The sequence below is a fragment of the Trachemys scripta genome, chromosome 2 (genome assembly GCF_013100865.1).
Source record: "Trachemys scripta elegans isolate TJP31775 chromosome 2, CAS_Tse_1.0, whole genome shotgun sequence".
Lineage (NCBI taxonomy): Eukaryota > Metazoa > Chordata > Testudines > Emydidae > Trachemys > Trachemys scripta.
Window position 1 is genome coordinate 189,075,842 of NC_048299.1, and position 20,931 is coordinate 189,096,772.

The window sequence follows — 20,931 nt, forward strand, 5'->3', positions numbered from 1 at the left end:
AAAAGAAAAGGGCAAGAGTCACCAACTGTTGGCAAAGTCTGAATTTTTAATAGCAACCACAGTTTCATCCCTTTGTCAATCACTATTACCTCTGATTCCCAGTCTCTTCACAGACTAAAAGTAGTTTTGTGCTGGGTATAGCTTCACTAACAATGTCAAAGACCTGGAGTCTGTTCTTAGTGTTCTCCAAGGAGCAAAAATCCCATTCCACTACCAAGAACTTGTTTTGTCCTCCTCTAAAAGAAGTGTATATTGGTCTTTTGGGAAAAACAAACAAACAATGAGACAGCAAATATTACTCCTGTATTTTACCAGTGCTAAAGTAAATATTCAACAGACAAACAACTTTATTTTTATCAAGGAGATTGAGAACGTAGTACTAAAAACTAAAGCAGTGAAACATTTTGATTTAACTGGTCAGAAGAACCTAACTCCTCAGGCAAACCACAGCAAGTCAGCTAAACAAATTAAAATAGTGGAACTTTTCCTATTATTAAGGTTCAGTCAACAGATTCAAAATACATCACCACGTGTGGTTGTATAGAAATGAGTTGATATACACTAGGTCTCTTATTCCCTGTGTCAGCAGGAGGAATGGTTGTGGTAGGGAGCAGTGTACCATACTCTCAAGAGATCCTTCACTTGTGGCTAAGGGTCAATGGAAATTATCAGGATCCAGATGTAACCGAGTCCAGCCTCTCTTTACTAGCCCCACTGTGTTAAGCACTGTACAAACACATACCAAAGATGTATGTATATAATGTAAATAAGAGGAGTGCAATCTAACTAGAAAAGGGGTTGCTGAAGTTCCTGGGGTTGGAGAGCTGCAGTAATATAGGAGGCTTTGAGGGGAGGAAAGAAGGTAAAAGGGGAGAGGAAGAGTAAGGGAGGCTTTAGCTCAGCTCTCAGTTTCCTACAAATTTTATTCAACTCAGCCATGAGTTATGAGTCTGGTATATAAAGAAAACAGCTAAAAGCCACCTAAAGCATTGGAATTAAGGTATTTACATGAGTAATAATATCTCTTACGAGTAATAACCGAGATAGAATTCAAAGAGGTGGCTTCATACTGTTAATGATGTGCTTTGCACAGCAGTAGCTGAAAACTCTTCTTTATTCCCTCCCTAGTAGCAGGACTTTTCCAGCCAGAGGTCTCCATTAAAGCAAGCACTGCCACATCCTTGCTTAATTCCTATCACCAGGGAATAATTGTGGCAGTGGAGGGGGTGTGGGATGAAGGGAAGGGTATTTATATATTAGCAATCATTACAACAATCAAAGTTTTAACCTTTTCTACTTTCCTTTACGTGCTGGCTGTTTACCATGTAAAGCTTTTCAAAATATTAACAAAAAAGCCAAAGAGAAAATGCGAACATGTATTTTTCACAACATGCCACAGATCCAATAAAACCAGTAGGTAGAAAATAACGGTTTTGGGTGTTACAAATAAGGATTGTACAACAATGAAAAGAATTAGAAAATGGTTTTATATCTTGCTATCAGCCATCAAACACTCAAAATCATAAAAGAGCCAATCTGTTTCAAATCACTAGGCTAACACAGACTTTAGCATCAATCAAGCAACATTAACAATTTAGTTAATAGACTTAAGACTACAGCTGGGTGAAATATTTTGACCAAATTTTTTTTTTTTTTTTGGTAAAAAATGCCGGATCTGCAACACCAAAACATGTTGTGAATGTGTGTTAATTCACCAAATTGTTTCAGTTTAAAAAACAAATTAATCAGAAAAAAATAAAATGCTTCATTTCGATATTTTTATTTTAAATGACAAATTAAAATGTCTAATTTTGTTAAAAAATAAAAATTAAATAATACTCCAAATTCAAACAAAATGTAGTGTTTGACACAAAACTATTTATTTATTTATTTCAGAATTGCCAGTGAGCTGAAAAACCTATTATTCTCCCATGTCTACTTGGGACCTGTTGCAGGGTAGGTACACCCCCATCACGGGTGCTGGGTCACATATGGTGAGAAGAAGGGCAGAAACTGTATAGCCTCCAGTTAGGTCCCTCGTTCATGACCCTGACTATAAATGTGGTGGTACGGCCTAGTGGCCAGTGTCAATAAAGCAGCCCTTCTGCTCAGGGCAGCACGGCCTATGGCCGGAGTCAATAGAGTAGCCCACCTCTGTGGTATTGTGTGATCCATTGGGGAAGTTGGGTGCCCCTCAGAGGGGTGTGGCACCCAAAGTAGGGGGATTCTGGCCCTCCCTGCTCCTCCGAGTCCTAGCCCGGGGGGGGGGGCTCACTATCAAGTCAGTGGGGATCCTCCAAAAACACGTTGACTGTCGTCCCAGTTCATTCACTGGAGAAGAGTCTAAGTCCCCTGGGCTGCTTCCTACCCTTTCTCCCTTGGCAATGCTCCATGGTTCCCCCAGGTCCCTGGGGTCCTCAGGTGGCGTAACTCTGGCCGGTGCAGTCTCTTCTCCAGGCTTGTCAGGCAGCCTGCAGTCTGTCTGGAACTCTGCATGCTGTGGCGCTGTACTCGCGGCCTGTAGCAGCTCCCTGGAGAGAGCCTGCAGTCTGCATCCTCCTCCTTCGGCAGCCAGCCCAGACTAGTTGGGCTGCTTCCTTTTATACTCTGCCTGCAGGCTGAGCATGCCCAGCAGAGTTGGAAGGGTGAGGCTTCCTCAGCCTGCAAAGCACAGTGAACCCTTTTGGGGCTAGGCAGGGTACGTACACCCCATCACAGGACCCTATTGTTATATTACTTATATCCTAAATATAAATTCTTCCAGACTTCCAGGCAAAAAGCATGGTGTAAGATGTCTCTATTGGTTTATGTCACAAAGCACCAAGTATCCTCCCTCCAAAAATCTGTTGCTCATCTCAGGGGAACCACATGACTGTGGAGGGGGAGGGTAAATGGACAAGTACATGTCTAAAAGGGGAGAAGCTTGCCAACTTGTCCATATTGCACATATTTTCAAAACCTTGGAATCACTAGGTGTAAAAATTAAAGTAACACCCAACATGTCTCAATGAGAGGAGGTCATATAGTCCTAGGGCTTATACAATGAGGCTTACACCTGTGATGAACACAAACCAGAAGGATATAAGAGAGTGGAGGAAGGTAGGGATCTCCGCCTCAAGATGAGAAGGTCCCTTGTTCCCTGGATAGCCAAACAAAGGCTACTCCAGGCCAATTAAGACACCTGATGCCAATTAACCAGTTAAGGCCGTTAGGCTAATGGAGACAGCTGGAACCAATCAAGGTCCCACTCATACTGCTCTCCTTCCAGTTCCCTCAGGGAAATCCCGGTGAAAGGAGCTGGAAGAGAGGAAGCATTGCTGAAGCCTGAGGTAAGCATGAAGCTAGAAAAAGGGGACCATGGGAAAGTGGCCCAGGGAATCAAAGCAGCTCCAGTGGTGAAGGGGAAGCCGCCAACAGCTGCTACTGTTAGGGTCCCTGGGATGGAACCAGAAGTAGGGGGTGGGCCTGGGTCCCCTCCCATGCTCTACAGAGACCCCCTTGACAGGGGAAGTAGGGGTGGGATATTGATTTATCATTCACTGCACAGCAGAAGAAGGGGCGAGTATTTTTTTAATATGCACTGTGTTTGGGTGTCCTTACCACAGTGGAAGACATAATGAAAGCACTGATGCAAGCCACTGCAGCCCAGCAGGCAGCCACTCAATTCCAAGTGATGATGCAACAAGAATCCATGTGGCTACAAGAAGAAACCAACAAGTTATTGATAGGGCAGGCCTCCCAGGATCGAGCCCTCTTGCAGGAGGTGGTGGACCAGCTGAAAGCCCTCACCGCCAAAAAACCAAGGATCTGAAGGATCGCGAGTATGGAGGGCTGCCGGCTGTCTACCGAAGATGACAGCAGATGATGACACAGAGGCGTATCTCCTCTCCTTTGAGAGGACTGCCTTGCGAGAGGCATGGCCCCAGGACCAGTGGGCCAGCATCCTTGCTCCCTTCTTATGTGGAGAAGCCCAGAAAGCCTACCACGACATGCCCGCTGAAGCTGCCGTTGACTACTCCCCAGCTGAAGGCAGAGATCCTGGCGCGATCAGCGGTAACGACCGCAGTACAGGCCCAGAGATACCATGAGTGGAGGTACCAGGAGGGCAAGCCTCCGAGGTCCCAATTGTTCAACCTCATCCACCTTGCACGGAAATGGTTATGACCCGAGGCATGCAACCCGGAGGAAATGTTGGAAAATTTGGCCATAGACCACTGTATGAGGGGACTGCCACCGGATCTTCATGCATGGGTGGGCCAGAATGACCCCTCCATCTACGACTGTGTGATCACGTTGGTGGAGAGACAGATAGCAGCCTGAGCGCAGTCCTTACTACCCAGAGAAGCCCCCTCCTGAAACAAGTACCCAGCCCCGACCCTGGAAGGTCAGACAACCAAGTATCTGGGGAGCCCCAGGTGGAAAAGGGTAGTGGCCACAGAACAGCTGAGAACCCAGAAAGGGAGGATGAGCCTGAGCGGGGGGGAACCATGGGGCAAAGACCCCAACCTAAGAGACAGAGGAGTGCCTAGAGCCCCTTATAAGTGTTACAAGTGTGGGGAATTGGGACACCTAGTAGCGTAATGTCCCAATATGGAGGAGGCCATGCAGTGTAACCTGGGGGACTGGACAGACCCATGCACCTTAATCAACCTAGTGGGGGTTGCGCAGTTACCCCACATCAATACACAAAACCAGTGAAACTGAATGGGGTAGAGACCAGGGTGCTTGTGGACTCTGGCAGTGCTGTCATCCTGATTTCAGGGAAACTAGTGAAACGCGGACAGTTAATACAGGCTAATCGTACTGAGTAACATGTGTACATGGGACTGTTAGTTATTATCCTGCCATCTTGGTGAGGATCGAAATCCAGGGAAACATCACTGGGGTAAAAGTGGGAGTGGTCCCTAAACTCCCATACCCTGTGCTCATTGGAAGGGATTTCCCAGGATTTGGAAATTTGCTCCCGCTAGAGGGGCAGGAGAGGGGAGAAGACCCCGAAGTTAAGGAGTCATCCCTAACAGAAACAGAGGGTCCTGTGGCACCTTTAAGACTACCAGAAGTATTGGAGCATAAGCTTTCATGGGTGAATGCCCACTTCATCAGACGCAAGTAATGGAAATTTCCAGAGGTGGGTATAAATCAGTATGGAGATAACGAGGTTAGTTCAATCAGGGAGGGTTCAACACAGGAACGAATCAACATACCCTTAGAGCCCCGACCAGGCTCTACTACCCAAGATCCACAAACCTGGAAATCCTGGACACCCCATCATCTCGGGCATTGGCACTCTCACTGAAGGACTGTCTGGATATGTGGACTCCCTACTCAGACCCTACGCCACCAGCACTCCCAGCTATCTCCGTGACACCACTGATTTCCTGAGAAAACTACAATGCATTGGTTGCCTCCCAGAAAACACCATCCTAGCCACCATGGATGTAGAGGCTCTCTACACAAACATCCCCCACACAGATGGAATACAAGCTGTCAGGAACAGTATCCCTGATGATGACACAGCACAACTTGTTGCTGAGCTCTGTGACTTATTCCTCACGCACAATTATTTCAAATTTGGTGACAATATATACCTCCAGACCAGTGGCACCGCCATGGGCACCCGCATGGCCCCACAATATGCCAACGTTTTTATGGCTGTCCTGGAACAACGCTTCCTCAGCTCTCATCCACTCGCGCCCCTTCTCTACCTACGCTACATTGATGACATCTTCATCATCTGGACCCATGGGAAGGAGACCCTGGAAGAATTTCACCATGATTTCAACAGCTTCCACCTCAGACTCAGTCTACATGGGAGGTCCACTTCCTAGACACCACAGTACAAATAAGCGATGGCCACGTTAACACCACCCTATACCGAAAACCCACCAACGGCTACGCCTACCTTCATGCCTCCAGCTTCCATCCCAGACACACCACACGATCCATCGTCTACAGCCAAGCGCTGAGGTACAACTGCATCTGCTCCAACCCCTCAGACAGAGATCAACACCTACAAGATCTTCACCAAGCATTCTCAAAACTATGATACCCTCACAAGGAAATAAAGAAACAAATCAACAGAGCCAGACGTGTACCCAGACGCCACCAGCTACAATACAGGCCCAAAAAAGAAACCAACAGAATTCCACTGGCCATCACCTACAGTCCTCAGCTTAAACCTCTCCAACGCATCATCAGTGATTTACAACCCATCCTGGACAATGATCCCTCACTTTCACTGACCTTGGGAGGCAGGCCAGTCCTCGCCCACAGAAAACCCACCAACCTTAAGCATATTCTCACCAGCAACCACGCACCGCACCATAACAACTCTAACTCAGGAACCAACCCATGCAACAAACCTCGATGCCAACTCTGCCCACATATCTACACCAGCAACACCATCACAGGACCTAACCAGATCAGCTACAACATCACCGGGTCATTCACCTGCACGTCCACCAATGTTATATATGCCATCATGTGCCAGCAATGCCCTTCTGCTATGTACATTGGCCAAACTGGACAGTCACTACGCAAGAGGATAAATGGACACAAGTCAGATATCAGGAATGGCAATATACAAAAACCTGTAGGAGAACACTTCAACCTCCCTGGCCACACAATAGCAGATGTAAAGGTAGCCATCTTACAGCAAAAAAAACTTCAGGACCAGACTCCAAAGAGAAACTGCTGAGCTCCAGTTCATTTGCAAATTTGACACCATCAGATCAGGATTAAACAAAGACTGTGAATGGCTATCCAACTACAGAAGCAGTTTCTCCTCCCTTGGTGTTTACACCTCAACTAGTGGCAGAGCACCTCACCCTCCCTAATTGAACTAACCTCTGTTATCTCCATACTGATTTATACCTGCCTCTGGAAATTTCCATTACTTGCGTCTGATGAAGTGGGCATTCATCCACAAAAGCTTATGCTCCAATACTTCTGTTAGTCTTAAAGGTGCTACAGGACCCTCTGTTGCTTTTTACAGATTCAGACTAACATGGCTACCCCTCTAATATTTGATCCCTAACAGAAAGTCACCCCCCCTTTTTTGCTGAAATATCTCAAGAGTTGTTCCCCACCCCCAGGAAGGGCAGAAAAACTCAGAGGGAAAGGAGGGTGGCGAAGGCTTTGGGCACCTGGATCCTATGTTAGGGACAGAATGTTGCCCTAGTAGGCTGACAGGCACAGGAAACTGAGGCAGAGACCCCCAAAGGGGAAGAGGAAGTAGAAGCTGGTCCAAACCCCAATACTACCAAACTGACCAAGGAGGTGGAGGCCAGTTCCTCGGTGTTCAGCTCGATAGGTCCTAGAAGGCAGACTTTCGAGCGAAGACCCCAGATATGATAATGTCAGAAAAGAGGTGGCCGAGATAGATGGGGTGCCTGTGGAGGGAAAGGCCCGAGGGCCAGCACCCTATTTCATGATTAAGAAGGACCTCCTGTACCGGGTGATACAAATACAGGAACAAGTGGTAAACCAGCTCCTGGTACCCCAAAAACATCAGAGGGCAATATTAAACCTCGCCCACAGTCACCTCTTTGGGGGACATTTGGGAGTAGAGAAGACCCAGGCATGGATCTTGCGCGGATTCTTCTGGGCGGGGGTACATGAGTATGTCCGGCGGTACTGCGTCTCCTGCCCCGAGTGTCAATTGCACAGCCCTTGCCCACATCAAAGGGCTCCTTTGGTACCCCTACTAATCATTGAGATTCCCTTTAAGCAAATAGCCATGGATCTGGTGGGGCCTCTAGAAAAGATGACTCAAGGCCACCAATATGTGCTTATCATCTTGGATTATGCTACCAGGTATCCAGAGGCCATTCCCCTCTGATAGGGTGACCAGACGTCCCGATATTTCCTTGTTTGCCCCGCGTCCCGACCGATGTGTGGTTGGGACACTGGACAAACAAGGAAATGCTCCGGAGCCCAGAGAACAGCCGCCGCCTGGCCCCGCGGGCCGCCCCCCTCCGCTCCCTACCGCCCGACTGAGTCCTGCCTACTCAGGGCCAGGCTGGACTCTCACTCACCCCGGCCCCGCGCTTCCCCTGCGTCTCCGAGTCCTCCCTCCAGGGCTTGTGGAGGAAGGGTGTTTTTTTTGTTTTTTGTTTTTTTTTTTGTCCCGCCCTCTGCATCCCGATATTTGACTTGGGTGATCTGGTCACCCTACCCTCTGAAACACAACCTCCAAGTGCATAGCAAAGGTGCTAGTGGAAATTTTCGCCAGGTAAGGCTACCAAAAGAAATTCTAATGCACCAAGGAAAGTCTTTTATGTCTAACCTGATGAAGGACCTTTGCTCCATGTCCAGAACCTGCGAACCTCAGTTTACCACCCGCAAACCGATGGTCTGGTAGAGAGATTCAACCAGACCCTCAAAGCCAGGATAAAAAAAAGTGGTAAGTAGGGATGGAAAGGACTGGGATACCTTGTTGCCCTATCTTATGTTCACCATCTGTGAAGTTCCCCAAGCCTCCACTGGTTTCTCTCCCTTTGAGCTATTATATGTTTGCCACCCCCGGGCATACTAAACATAGCCAGGGAGATTTGGGAAGAGGAGCCCAAAATGGGAAAGAATATAGATGAGCATGTTTTGCAAATGAGAGACATTACAACCGAAGAAATGGGCTGTAGCCCACGAAAGCTTATGCTCTAATAAATTTGTTAGTTTCTAAGATGCCACAAGTACTCCTGTTCTTATTACAACCTGGGTTACCCCCATAGTACCAGAACAACCGTAGAAGGCCCCAGAAGCCCAAGAAACTCACTACAACCGCCAAGGTTCAGCAGTTCCAACCTGGAGATTGAGTAATGGTGTTAGTACCCACAGCAGAGAGTAAACTCTTGGCCCCGTGGCAGAGGCCCAGAAAGTAGCTGAAACATTAGGAGAGGTGAATTACAAGGTAAGACAACCAGGACTAGAAAACAAGAACAAGTGTATCAAGTAAATTTTCTAAAACCATGGCGTACCCAAGAAGTATGTGTATTTGTCCAAAAGGACTCACCACAGGAGAACAACCCCTTCCCCCACAAACAGGTGAGGGTGTCTCCCGATTTAACACCAGCCCAAAGAAAGGAGGTGTCCGAGTTGATCAACTGGAACCAAGAGGTGTTCTTGTCTTGTCCAGGTCGAACAACAGAGACATACAACAACATCATTACAAACCTCACGGCCAAGGTAATAATGAGGCCCTACCGGAAGAGAAGAAATCGGAGCAGAAGTAAAGAAAATGCTGGAGTTAGGGAAAATCAAAGAGTCCTACAGTCAGTGGTCTAGCCCGATCGTGCCAGTTCCCAAATCGGATAGCTCTATGATGACTTCCGTCAGCTGAATGAGGTGTCCCAGTTTGACGCATATCCTATACCCCACATACACGAGTTAGTGGACAGACTGGGAAATTCCCGGTTCCTGACCACTCTAGACTTAACTAAAGAGTATTGGCAGATTCCCCTTGCTGAAGACGCAAAAGAGAAAGTCACTTTCTCCACGCCAGAGGGTCTTTTTCAATATACCATCCTCCCATTCAGTCTGCATGGGGCCACAGCTACCTTTCAGCACCTCTGGATAAGCTATTGCGCCCCCATGCCAGTTACGCGGCCGCCTACCTGGACAATGTGTTTATTCATACCTCGGTCTGGGAAACCCACCTGGAAAAGGTGGAAGCTGTCCTAGATACCCTAAGGCGCACTGGCCTTACCGCAAACCACGCCAAGTGTGCCACAGGGTTAACGGAGGCTAAATATCTGGGCTACATTGTGGGATGAGACATAGTAAAACCCCAACTCAAACTAGAGGCCATCCAAAACTGGCCGACCAGTTCGCAAGAAACAAGTCTGGGTATTTTTGGGAGTAGTGGGGTACTACCATTGCTTTATTTCCCCATTTTGCCACCAGGGAAGCTCGGGGAACTGGACTGACATAGCAGAGAGGGCATTTATAGCTCTGCGGACAGCCCTCTGTGGTGACCCTGTACTCAGAGCCCCAGACTTCACTCAGGGGTTCATCCTTCAGACAGATGCATCTAAAGTAGGACTGGGGGCTGTCCTATCCCGGATGGTTGGAGAAGAAGAACACCAGATCCTTTACTTCAGAAGGAAACTCTTCCCAAGGGAACAGAAATATGCGATGGTCAAGAGAGAGTGCTTCACCATTAATGACAGGTTTCAGAGTAGCAGCCGTGTTAGTCTGTATCCGCAAAAAGAACAGGAGTACTTGTGGCACCTTAGAGACTAACAAATTTCTGTATGCATCCGAAGAAGTGGGCTGTAGTCCACGAAAGCTTATGCTCTAATAAATTTGTTAGTCTCTAAGGTGCCACAAGTACTCCTATTCTTCACCATTAAGTGAGCCATGGAAACATTGCGCTACTACCTGCTAAGGGGGCAGTTTGTCCTCATGACGGACCATGCCCCTCTTGTGGATGCAGCGGAACAAGGAAAAATGCGAGAGTGACCAGATGGTTCTTATCCCCCCAACTCTTCCAGTTCCAATATAGCACAGAGCAGGAAGTCACCACGGCAACTCAGATGGCCTGTCACAGGTGCATTGCATGACAACCCAAGTTTGCCCAACCCTTTGGTGTTGAGCAGGGGGATGGATATGTGACGGACTCAAACCAGAAGGATATAAGAGAGTGGTGGAAGGAGGGATCTCAACCTCAAGCCAAACAAAGACTACTCCAGGCCAATTAAGACACTGATGCCAATTAACCAGTTAAGGCTGTTAGGCTAATGGAGACAGCTGGAACCAATCAAAGTCCCACTCATACTGCTTAAAAGCTCTCCTTCCAGTTCCCTCAGGGGAGCCCAGGTGAAAGGAGCTGGAGGAGAGGAAGCATTGCTGAAGCAAGGGTGAAGCTAGAAAAAGGGGACCACGGGGAAGTGGCCCAGGGAATCAAAGCAGCTCCAGTGTTGAAGGGGAAGCTGCCAACAGCTACTAATGTTAGGGTCCCTGGGCTAGAACCCAGAGTAGAGGGTGGGCCTGGGTTACCCCGCTCCCCATGATCTATAGAGACCCCTTTGAGAGGGGAAGCAGACCTTGGTCCAGACAAGAGGCTCAACTGCACCTACTAGCTCAAAGGAGCAACAGAGACTTTGGGGTATCCCCCCTTCCCACATCCCATACTGGCCTGTGATGAAAGTAGCTCGGTAGGCTGTGACCTTTGCCGCTACACTGAGAACGGGTGGTCACACTGAGGACCTTAGCAAGCTTCTGAGGCCACTGAATCTGCCCAGAAGCCACCAAATACAGGCTCTGTTCTTTGTCACACAACTTACCACAAAACTTGAAAGCTAGGCCCTCCCAGCTGCTGTTCTGCCATAACCAGGAGCTAAACCAAGGGGAAATGGGGACAGAGAACTCCATTCTTCCTTACCTTGGATGGATTGCTATCTCCACATCCCTCCACCTCCTTGGCTCATACGGCAAGTGCTCCCCTGCCCTTTCAATCTACATTAACAACTGGCCATACCGATTTATGGAATACAAATGTTCTCAACACAGAATTCACAAACTTCAGAGAAAGGGAGTGTAGCATGGAAATATTAGAGGAGATGCGGGACATAACATATTAAGAACGCTACCATGGAAAAACCAGATTAGTTATGTAAGAAAACTGTTATTAAGTTAGTGTTTCTTTAAGTGGCAGTAATTACCTATCAGTAAAGTCTGCACCTCACTGTGGCAAAGTATGTTCAGCAGATGTTTAGGGATATGGGGCCATTTGCAAATGATTACATCTGGCAGTACTGTCTTGCCAGGATATAAAGATATTAACTTTGTGATGTTATATCATATCACCATGTTGCAATTATTTTAGTCTACAAAATATCAATAGTAAGTTAGAACCCAAAGTCTAATTAAACTGAAAATTCTGTCACATCCTTAGCTGTTAACAAGAGCCAACAGATCGGTACCTCTTGTTCAGCCATATCCAACCCTTCCTGAGGGAATAGCCCTGAAAATTTTCAGAAAACAGTACATGCCAGTAGTAAGAAAAGGAAACTAAGAGTAGAGACTTTGGGTTCTATTCCTGGCTCTGCTGCTAAGATTCAGGTGGTGTCTTTCCATCTTCTTCTGTCACTTTGTGCATTAATATTAACCTAACTCAGAGGGATACTGTGAGGATATTAATGCTTATAAAGTACTGGCTTGAAAGGTGCTATGTAAGTGTTAAGTACAATTACATAACACCTATATAACGCAGTCATTTGTAACAGATTTGAGTCTGACAATTAATTGCCATTTTCACAGGGAGCACAGGGAGCCATTTTCACAGGGAGCAAGAAGCTTGAAATTTGATACATACTCTGGCTCTTTATGGGCTGCAAATTTAAACTTTGACCTTTCAATTTCAGGTCATCAGAAGCTCATCACTCTTTCTATGGATTTCAAGTGCCCTTTGAGCTACAATGTTTGAAAGTGAGCCCTTATGAGATAGAATCTTGCAAATTGGTAGAACTCATTATTTTATACCACTGATTAAAGAAAAATAATTTTTAAATTTGATATTTCTATCACAGATCAACAAACTATTTCCTCAGAAATTATTAATTTCTTCCATTACACTGTCATGTTAGGAATAAGGCCTCCAAGTTTAGAGTAACTAAGATAATCTTAGTTCCTAAGGTCCACAATTCTGTTTAACTTATTTTAGTAAAAAACAAAACAAACAAAACCCAAAACCCTGTTGAAGACAACTGAGCGCACCTGCAAGCTCTTACAGTGGCAGCTATGTGAACCAAAAGGGTGGACTGATGTCAATAGCAGCAGCATCTGGTCTTCTTTGTACATCCTACTGGGATTTTAAGAAAACGAGCACTTGCTTTGCATTAAGCAACTAACTAGGATAGCAACTTTGAGTTTTAAAGATGCTAATTTAAATAGAGAATTCTATACTGGGGCATACGTATCAAAATTGCATTGTCTGAGGTACTGTAACTAATGACTCAGTACAGAATGTTCTTGACATTTTGATTTCATTCACCCCCCTTTGCTTGAAGAGGTACCACTAATCATACCCCTTGCTGTCTTATCGATGTGATCCACACCAAGGCCCCATGCCTCCAAGCTAATTGTATTTGTTTCATTCCATTTATTTACAACAGGACAATAAAGATGCTAATTATTTTTACATGTGCCAATTTTTAGTAGTCAGTAGCAACACAATTAACTGTTATACTACAGCAACTGCATCAAGGCCAATTCAGATTGAGCTGTTCAGCCTGGATCTTCAGGGGACCCTGTGTCATGAGAGTCCCACTCTATCAGGCACAAGCTGAGAAATCTCATTGTGATATTCACTGCTTATGACACAAAGCAGCAGGACACTGACTCACAGCTCTGTGGTGATATATTGAGACCCCTAGGGAATAAAGATGTTTCTCCTTTATTGCAACCCATTTGAGCAGATCACAGGTTTATTCCTCTTCATCTTTGAGGAAATCTCCACCTACTGTTCCCATAACTCCCGCCTCAAACACATACACACTTGTTCTACAGTATAATAACTTATACATATATGGCAGATGATAGAAAAAAAGTGTTTGTTTGTGTTTTTGTTCCTGGATATATTCCTGATTACCCGCACCTCCCCACATGGCTGTCAATCCATCCTCCTGTACTTAGTATAGTGGTCTGAGGCAGTTGTGAAGGTGAACCATATTACATGCTAAATCTTGTCTTGCAGTGAGTGATCCAAACAAACTGCTTCACAAAGGCCCCAGATTTATTTGAAATGGACCTGAGCAACATCCTTTCCTAGAAGTAGTAGGATGTCTAATTTCTTATGGATTTCTGCATATTTCATTTACTGGATTCAAATGCATCAAGGACACTACCACAAGTTAATAAATAAAATAATATTGAGAAAATGGTAGTCCTTCCATAATTTAATGATGTAATTTAATTTTGTTTGCAAAGCTGAAGCAAAGATACAGATACCGGTACTATTTTGTAGCTATTGGGGGACATGGCGACACAGGAAACTTCAAAGCACTGTCACACCCCTGAGCCAGCAAGTTAGAGCGCTATAAAATGTAAGTGTAGACAAGCTCTAAGCTTCTTTGCATTACTTTGTTAAAGTAATGCATGGACTTTGCTCCAAGGAATAAGAATGTTTGGTAAAAGAGGGCTGTGATTTTGGATGTTATATGATTGTATAACAGAAGATTTTGTTTAATTCTTGCGGATTTCAACCACCAACATCCAATCGCCTGTGCATTTACTGGAAAGCTAGAGACTTTCTTCTCAGCGGACCATGCCCCACTATTATATTTATTATTTGTATGTGGTAGCACTTAGAGGCCCTGGCACCATTGTATTAGGCACTGTATGAATATATAATAAGAAGACGTTTTCTGACCCAAAGGATGACTTTTTCAAATGTTCATCTATTTCTTCAGGGACTATTTTAGAATGTCTGCTGTTTTCTTTCATTGTCCAAAGAAGTCATGATATTAATTTCCCAAATGTGACCATAGTGTATGTGTGTCTGTCTGTCTCTCTCTCAATATATACACATCATATTTGTCATGGACTTGCTACTAGAGTTAGTCAGAATTTTCTTTCCTCCTTGCATCTGGTCAATTTTTCCTTATTCTAGCAGATGTGAAGAAAAAACAAATGTAGACTGTGGTTCACCTTTAGAAGAACTATACAGAAATATTTGGAAGGGCCAGATCAGATGGCTACCTACCATTTTGTTCTCTCTGGACTCCAGCAGCAAGTAAATCTGGCTCCCCAAGGCTTATATCATTTAGCCTGGTTCCTAGACACTCTATGCAAAGATGTTTGCACCACTCCTCTGCCTCCAGTTCTGAAAATAACCATAAACAAAGACATCAGTGGAATTCATGAAATATTTTACTCAAAAGAAGGTACAACATGAAATAAGTCTTTGATCAACAGGCTATTTTTATGATTGAGTGAGGACTAATAACTTCTGTTTCAAAACCAGCAAAAAACAAAGAAAAAAATCTCCCACACACTGTTTTGCCTTGATTTGTGGACCTTTTCTAAAAAAAGAATCAGACCATGGCTCCTGAATTGATTAGAAATAGGTGAAAAGTGTAAAAAAGCTCATTTTGCTAGAAATCAACTCACACACCCAGGACCGCCTCCAACTTTTCCCAGTTGCAAAACTCTCTCTGTGTGGGTAACTGGGTGTGGGAAGGCTGTTCAGAAAGTATCTTTCAGCAAGTCCTGCTTTATGGAAATAATTTAATTTAAAAATGATTTTAATGTAAAGTTATCTGAAAAGAAACATTATTGTTGCTTTAAATCCATCTTGATTATTCAGATTAACTGGGTTGCTTTTGCTTACAGTCCCTAGATATCAATATGATGGAAACTAAGAGAATGGAGCAAACTCAACTCTAGAACTCACATCCTTATTTGTCTGATAAAGTCCAAGTTTAATGTTGTTTATAGCACCATACAGTGGCTGTCATTATTCCTGAGGTAATTTATTTTGTCAAAAATATACGTTTTCTTACAGTACTGAACTGTTCCAGCACCCAGAGGTTCAACAATGGGTTTGTCTTATAAATTTAACAGTAAATAAGACAAATCTGTGAGGTGATGGTAAATGTAAAGCCATTCTGCCTCTCGAACAAACATCTAAAAGAGAAAAAGAAATGTGCACAAATCAATACTGTGTTCATGAATCCAGCCTAATGTCACTATAGTTAAAGGAGGACTTTTACGGAAAAACTTTGAAAGCAGTGAGTAAATTCTTAAGCCACATGTCTCCTGAAGTCAAATTCATGGCAGGTGGAAAAAACACAACCCCACTGAAAGGAAACATGCAGTTTTCTTGTGAATGCTCCTTGTCAATCTTCTTTATCAACAAGGCATTTCTAGACTCTGAAGGTTGGGATCCAAATTCAAAATTTCCAAATAGTGGGGTTTAGTTTAGGCCAATCTTTAGCTGCAACCCACTGCGGTAATCAGATTCAGTTCATTCCTTGATTGTAGCTATTACTGCAAGTTGTTATGCCTCAGTGCTGATTAACTTCAACTGTACCCCCACAAAATCAGGCAAAGCCAAGGGAAAGCAACTCATGTAGAAAATCCCTCTCGGAAGAAATATATTGTTATACATGAAAAACTATTTAGTAAATCTAATCAACATATTGAGAGGCACAGTCAATAGAGAGCCAACGAGTAACTGAAATCTGAACATATATTGTCAATGCTGAAAGTATACTTTTAAGAGTTTAAATTTGGAAACTTTTTGGAAAGTATAAAATATATGGAAATATATGAATCATGAACTTATAGCCAAATATTTGAAGAATATATTATACTTACATAAACCTCAGGCAAAAACAAATTTTATTGATTTAGGTAAACTGTTACCACTAATTAATAAGATTTTTATGCCACTAAATAAAGGAAAATACTAAAGTTATGATTACATCAGGCTGTAGTCACATTTGTCATACTGTAAGTGTATAAACCATGTTTAATTGTTACAAAAACTAACAATTTAGTACCATATAAATATATATTTTCCATTATGGAAATGACTCTGTTGTTGGACTGAACAGCTTCTGCAAGACTGAAGGGCTGTATGCGCACTTCCAGAAGCACAAATGGATTGTCTACTAAAGTGCTGTTTCAACTTATGCACTCCTAGTACTTTTTGGGTGCACAGGATTGCCTAGGTGGCGCTTTCCCCTTGACATACACTCTGAAATAACCTTTTTTACATGGCTACACTCCCTTTGAATCTACTACCACATTCCCTCTTATAACACATGGATGTACTAGGGGAGTTGTAGTAGATTCCTTTTCCACATCTGCAGAATACCAAACCAGTGCAATTTAGATTAGAATTAGGGCTGTCAAGTGATTAAAAAAATTAATCGCAATTAATCGCCTGATTTAAAAATTGTGATTAATCACACGATTAATCGTGCTGTTAAACAATAATAGAATAACATTTATTTAAAATGTCTAGATTTTCAAATATATTGATTTCAATTACAACACAGGATACAAAGTGTACAGTGCTCTTTTTTTATTACAAATATTTGCACTGTAAAAAACAAAATAAATAGTATTTTTCAGTTCACCTAATACAAATACTGTAGTTCAAACTCTGTCATGAAAGTTTAACTTACAAACTTAGAATTATGTACAAAAAAACTGCATTCAAAAATAAAACAATGTAGAACTTTAGAGCCTACAAGTCCACTCAGTCCTACTTCTTGTTCAGTCAATTGCTAAGACATATAAGTTTGTTTACATTTAGGGGAGATACTGCTGCCCACTTCTTGTTTACAGTGTCACCTGAAAGTGAGAACAGGCATTCGCATGGCACCATTGTAGCCGGCGTCGCAAGATATTTACATGCCAGATATGCTAAACGTTCATATGTCCCTTCATCTTCAACCACCATTATAAAGGACATGTGAAAGCCTGTTCTCACTTTCAGGTGACATTATAAATAAGAAGCAGGCAGCAGTATCTCCCATAAATGTAAAGAAACTTATTTGTCTTAGCAATTGACTGAACAAGAAGTAGGACTGAGTGGACTTGTAGGCTCTACAGTTCTACATTGTTTTGTTTTTGAGTGCAGTTATATAACCAAAACAATCTACATTTGTAAATTACCTTCACAATTAAGAGATTGCACTACAGTACTTGTATGAGGTGAATAGAAAAATACTATTTCTTTTATCATTTTTACAGTTCAAATATTTGTAATAAAAATAATAATATAAAGTGAGCACTGTACACTTTGTATTCTGTGTTGCAATAGAAATCAATATGTATGAAAATGTAGAAAAACATAGAAAAATATTTCATCAATTTCAATTGGTATTCTATTGTTTAATAGTGCAATTAATCATGATTAATTTTTTTGAGCTAACTGCATGAGTTAACTGTGATTAATTGACAACCCTAATTAGAATTCTTTGAGTTGCTCAATAACTGACACCAAGTTTGTTACCTATGACATTAACAGTGCTCAACTTTAAGAATCAACAAATTGCCATGCCACAGCCTCTGAAGTGCCACATTTTTTTTTATTTTATTTTTTTTAAATTCCAAGTACAGGGAAATTCTGAAGTATATGACCTATTCTGGTGGATCCAATCCAATTTCCATGGAAATCAGTGGCAAAGTACTCATTGACTTCAGTGGAATCTGGATTAGATTCTATGTATTAACTATCAATAAGGGTTAACTTTTTAATGGCAATCACTGTATGGCACGGCAGAACTTAGCCCGCTTTTACGCCTTTATGCCATATGTTGTAAGGCATATTTTAAGCAGCCATAAATACTCTCAAAATATTCACATCTTCATTTCCTCTAATATTCAAGTATTTTGCTCTGCTATATGAATATCAAAAGGTGAGATCAAATGTAAAGAGACAAGTGGCCCCAATTTGACACTGCTTCTTGCAAGAGAAATGTAACTAGCAGCAGCCTAAAGTCAGTTCTTCTGAAAAATACAATCTTGTTAGTTGCAAGATTTTTAGGCAGGTTTCCCTGCAGTTTTCCCTGAGCTTCCAGGTCAGTGGCTGAAGGAATATGCCATTTCTGCTGTAGCTCACAGTTCAGTACCTGCTGCAGTTACATAAAGTGAATTTTGTTTCTCTGTATCCTGATTCACAAGAGCCCAGTGCCATGTCTCAGGAATCCAGTACTTCAGGTTAAATTGAAAATGCATATTGTACAGCCTTATAGGCATCAATACTAAAGAATCACAAAGGGCCTCCAAAGTGTTGGGCACACACAACCACCACTAACTGGAAGACGCGAGATCAGATCCAGTCCAGTAACAACACACAAATGGCTCAGTAGATTTTGTACTGAATTGAAATAAAGATGAGGAAGCCTGTTCCCCGCTCTTGTATGAAATTGTCAGTTGTATGGAGATAAAATAGCCTTTTGCTTCCACATAATATGAATTTGGTTTATTTCTTTGTGCTTTCCCTGATGCCTGCCTATGTCTAGCTACACAGACCTAAAATGGCTAGATCTTTGACTTGGAACCAATTTCTACATATTTCTCACAAAAAGTTACTTCTGCTACCATTGCTCTCCCAGAACTGTTTGTAAGAATTCCAAAACCCATTTGGATTTTCTCATTCAGAATAAGACTGGAAACAAAATTGGATCATTCAAACCTGGACCTGCAAGATCTTTTTGGAGAAGAAAGATGGGAGCTAAAGAAACACACATGCCAATGTTTACAAAAATATACACAGCTATAATAAGAAGTCTCTGTGGAGGGTGAGGGAGGACAAAGAATCCCCATAGAACTATTTTTTTAATTGAATTGAGCCACATAAAATAAATTCACAAACGTGATCTCATTTTTCACTAGTAGATAGCAGTACAGCCTGCAACAGCCAATTTTTTTTAACTAGTACTTCATTTTATAAAACTATCCCAGATCTCGTAACTTCTGAAGACTTGAGAAAAAATATATTTAATTAATATTTTAAAATAAATTATGTGACAATGTTTCCATTAATTTAATGGTATCCATGTTAGTTAGAGAAGGCACTATATACTCAGAGAGCAGTGTGGCAGCTTAAGTCAAAATAAGTGATTTAAAGCTACTATGCTGTTTCAGACTTTTGATGACCTTTTTTCTGCAGTGCTTTAAATACATTTCTGGTTAAAAGATCCTTAATAAATAAGTAATGAAGTAAATACATTATTGTCAATTAATGCTAGTTATTAAAGATGAAAATGCATATTTTAGGAAGAAAACAGAAATTAGACTTAAAGCATCCATCCACTTTTCCTGTACAGATGCTGAAAGATATGGCAAGGACAGATCTATAAGCAGCCTGTTTGGGTAAAAAAAAATCACAGTAACTGCAATTACAAAATAACCAGTCATGTATCTAAGTAGTCATTTGAGCATGCAATGGCATGCATTACCCTGGCAATTCCCTGTTCACATTTGAAAGTCTGTACGAAAGTGTCAGGTTAGTCAATATGCTTACTCCTATTATAATGTGTACCATACAACCATTAATCTAAAAATCTCAAGAGATAGTGAAATTAACAAGGCAGGAAAATTGTAGTACAAGGCAAAAGACTTGTCACATTAATACTACTTCTCATTAAAGTATTTCCCAAAATATATGATATTGTATTCATGTACAATTTTTCCTTTAAAGAACTATGCTGCATACATTTGTATTAGAAAAGAAGACCATATAAGATGCTGGAATACTGCTATAACTAGGGCCCTACCAAATTCACGGCCATGAAAAATGTATCACAGATTGTGAAATCTGGTCTCCTCACATGAAATCTGGTCTTTTGTGTGCTTTTACCCTAAACTATACAGATTTCATGGGGGAGACCATAATTTCTAAAATTGGGAGTCCTGACCCAAAAGGGAGTTGCGGGGGGGAGGTCACAAGGTTATTTTAAGGGGGGTCACGGTATTGCCACCTTTACTTCTGTGCTGCCTTCAGCACCTGGGCAACTGGAGAGTGGCAGCTGCTGACTGAGGGCCGAGCTCTACAGACAGCAGCGCAGAAATAAGGGTGGCAATACCATACCAGGCCATCCTTACTTCTGTGCTGCTGCTTGCAGTAGCTCTGCCTTCAGAGCTGGGCTCCTGGCCAGCAGTCGCCACTCTCTAGCTGCTCAGCTCTGAAGGCAGCACAGAAGTAAAGGTGGCAATACCGTGACCCCTCCTAAAATAACCTTGTGACTCCCCTCCGCAACTTCCTTTTGGGTCAGGACCCCTACAATTATAACACTGTGAAATTTCAGATTTAAATAGCTGAAATCATGAAATTTACTATTTTTAAAATCCTATTTTTGTGAAATCGACCAAAATGGACTGTGAATTTAGTAAGGCCCTAGCTATAATGCTGAATGCTATTAGCCATTAATTTCATAACTATATAAAATGTCAGCCATTTCCAGAATACAGTTT

The 20,931-nt window shown here is 42.7% G+C and overlaps 1 protein-coding gene across 2 annotated transcripts in view; it reads right to left on the reverse strand.

Moving 5' to 3' along the window:
- Window positions 1–20,931, reverse strand: part of DOK6 (docking protein 6) — a 400,728-nt gene that overhangs the window by 163,159 nt on the left and 216,638 nt on the right. For both annotated transcript variants that reach the window (XM_034762544.1, XM_034762545.1), the window contains exon 4: window positions 14,702–14,821. In XM_034762544.1, the coding sequence (XP_034618435.1) occupies window positions 14,702–14,821 (120 nt within the window). The remainder of the gene's footprint in view (window positions 1–14,701; window positions 14,822–20,931) is intronic.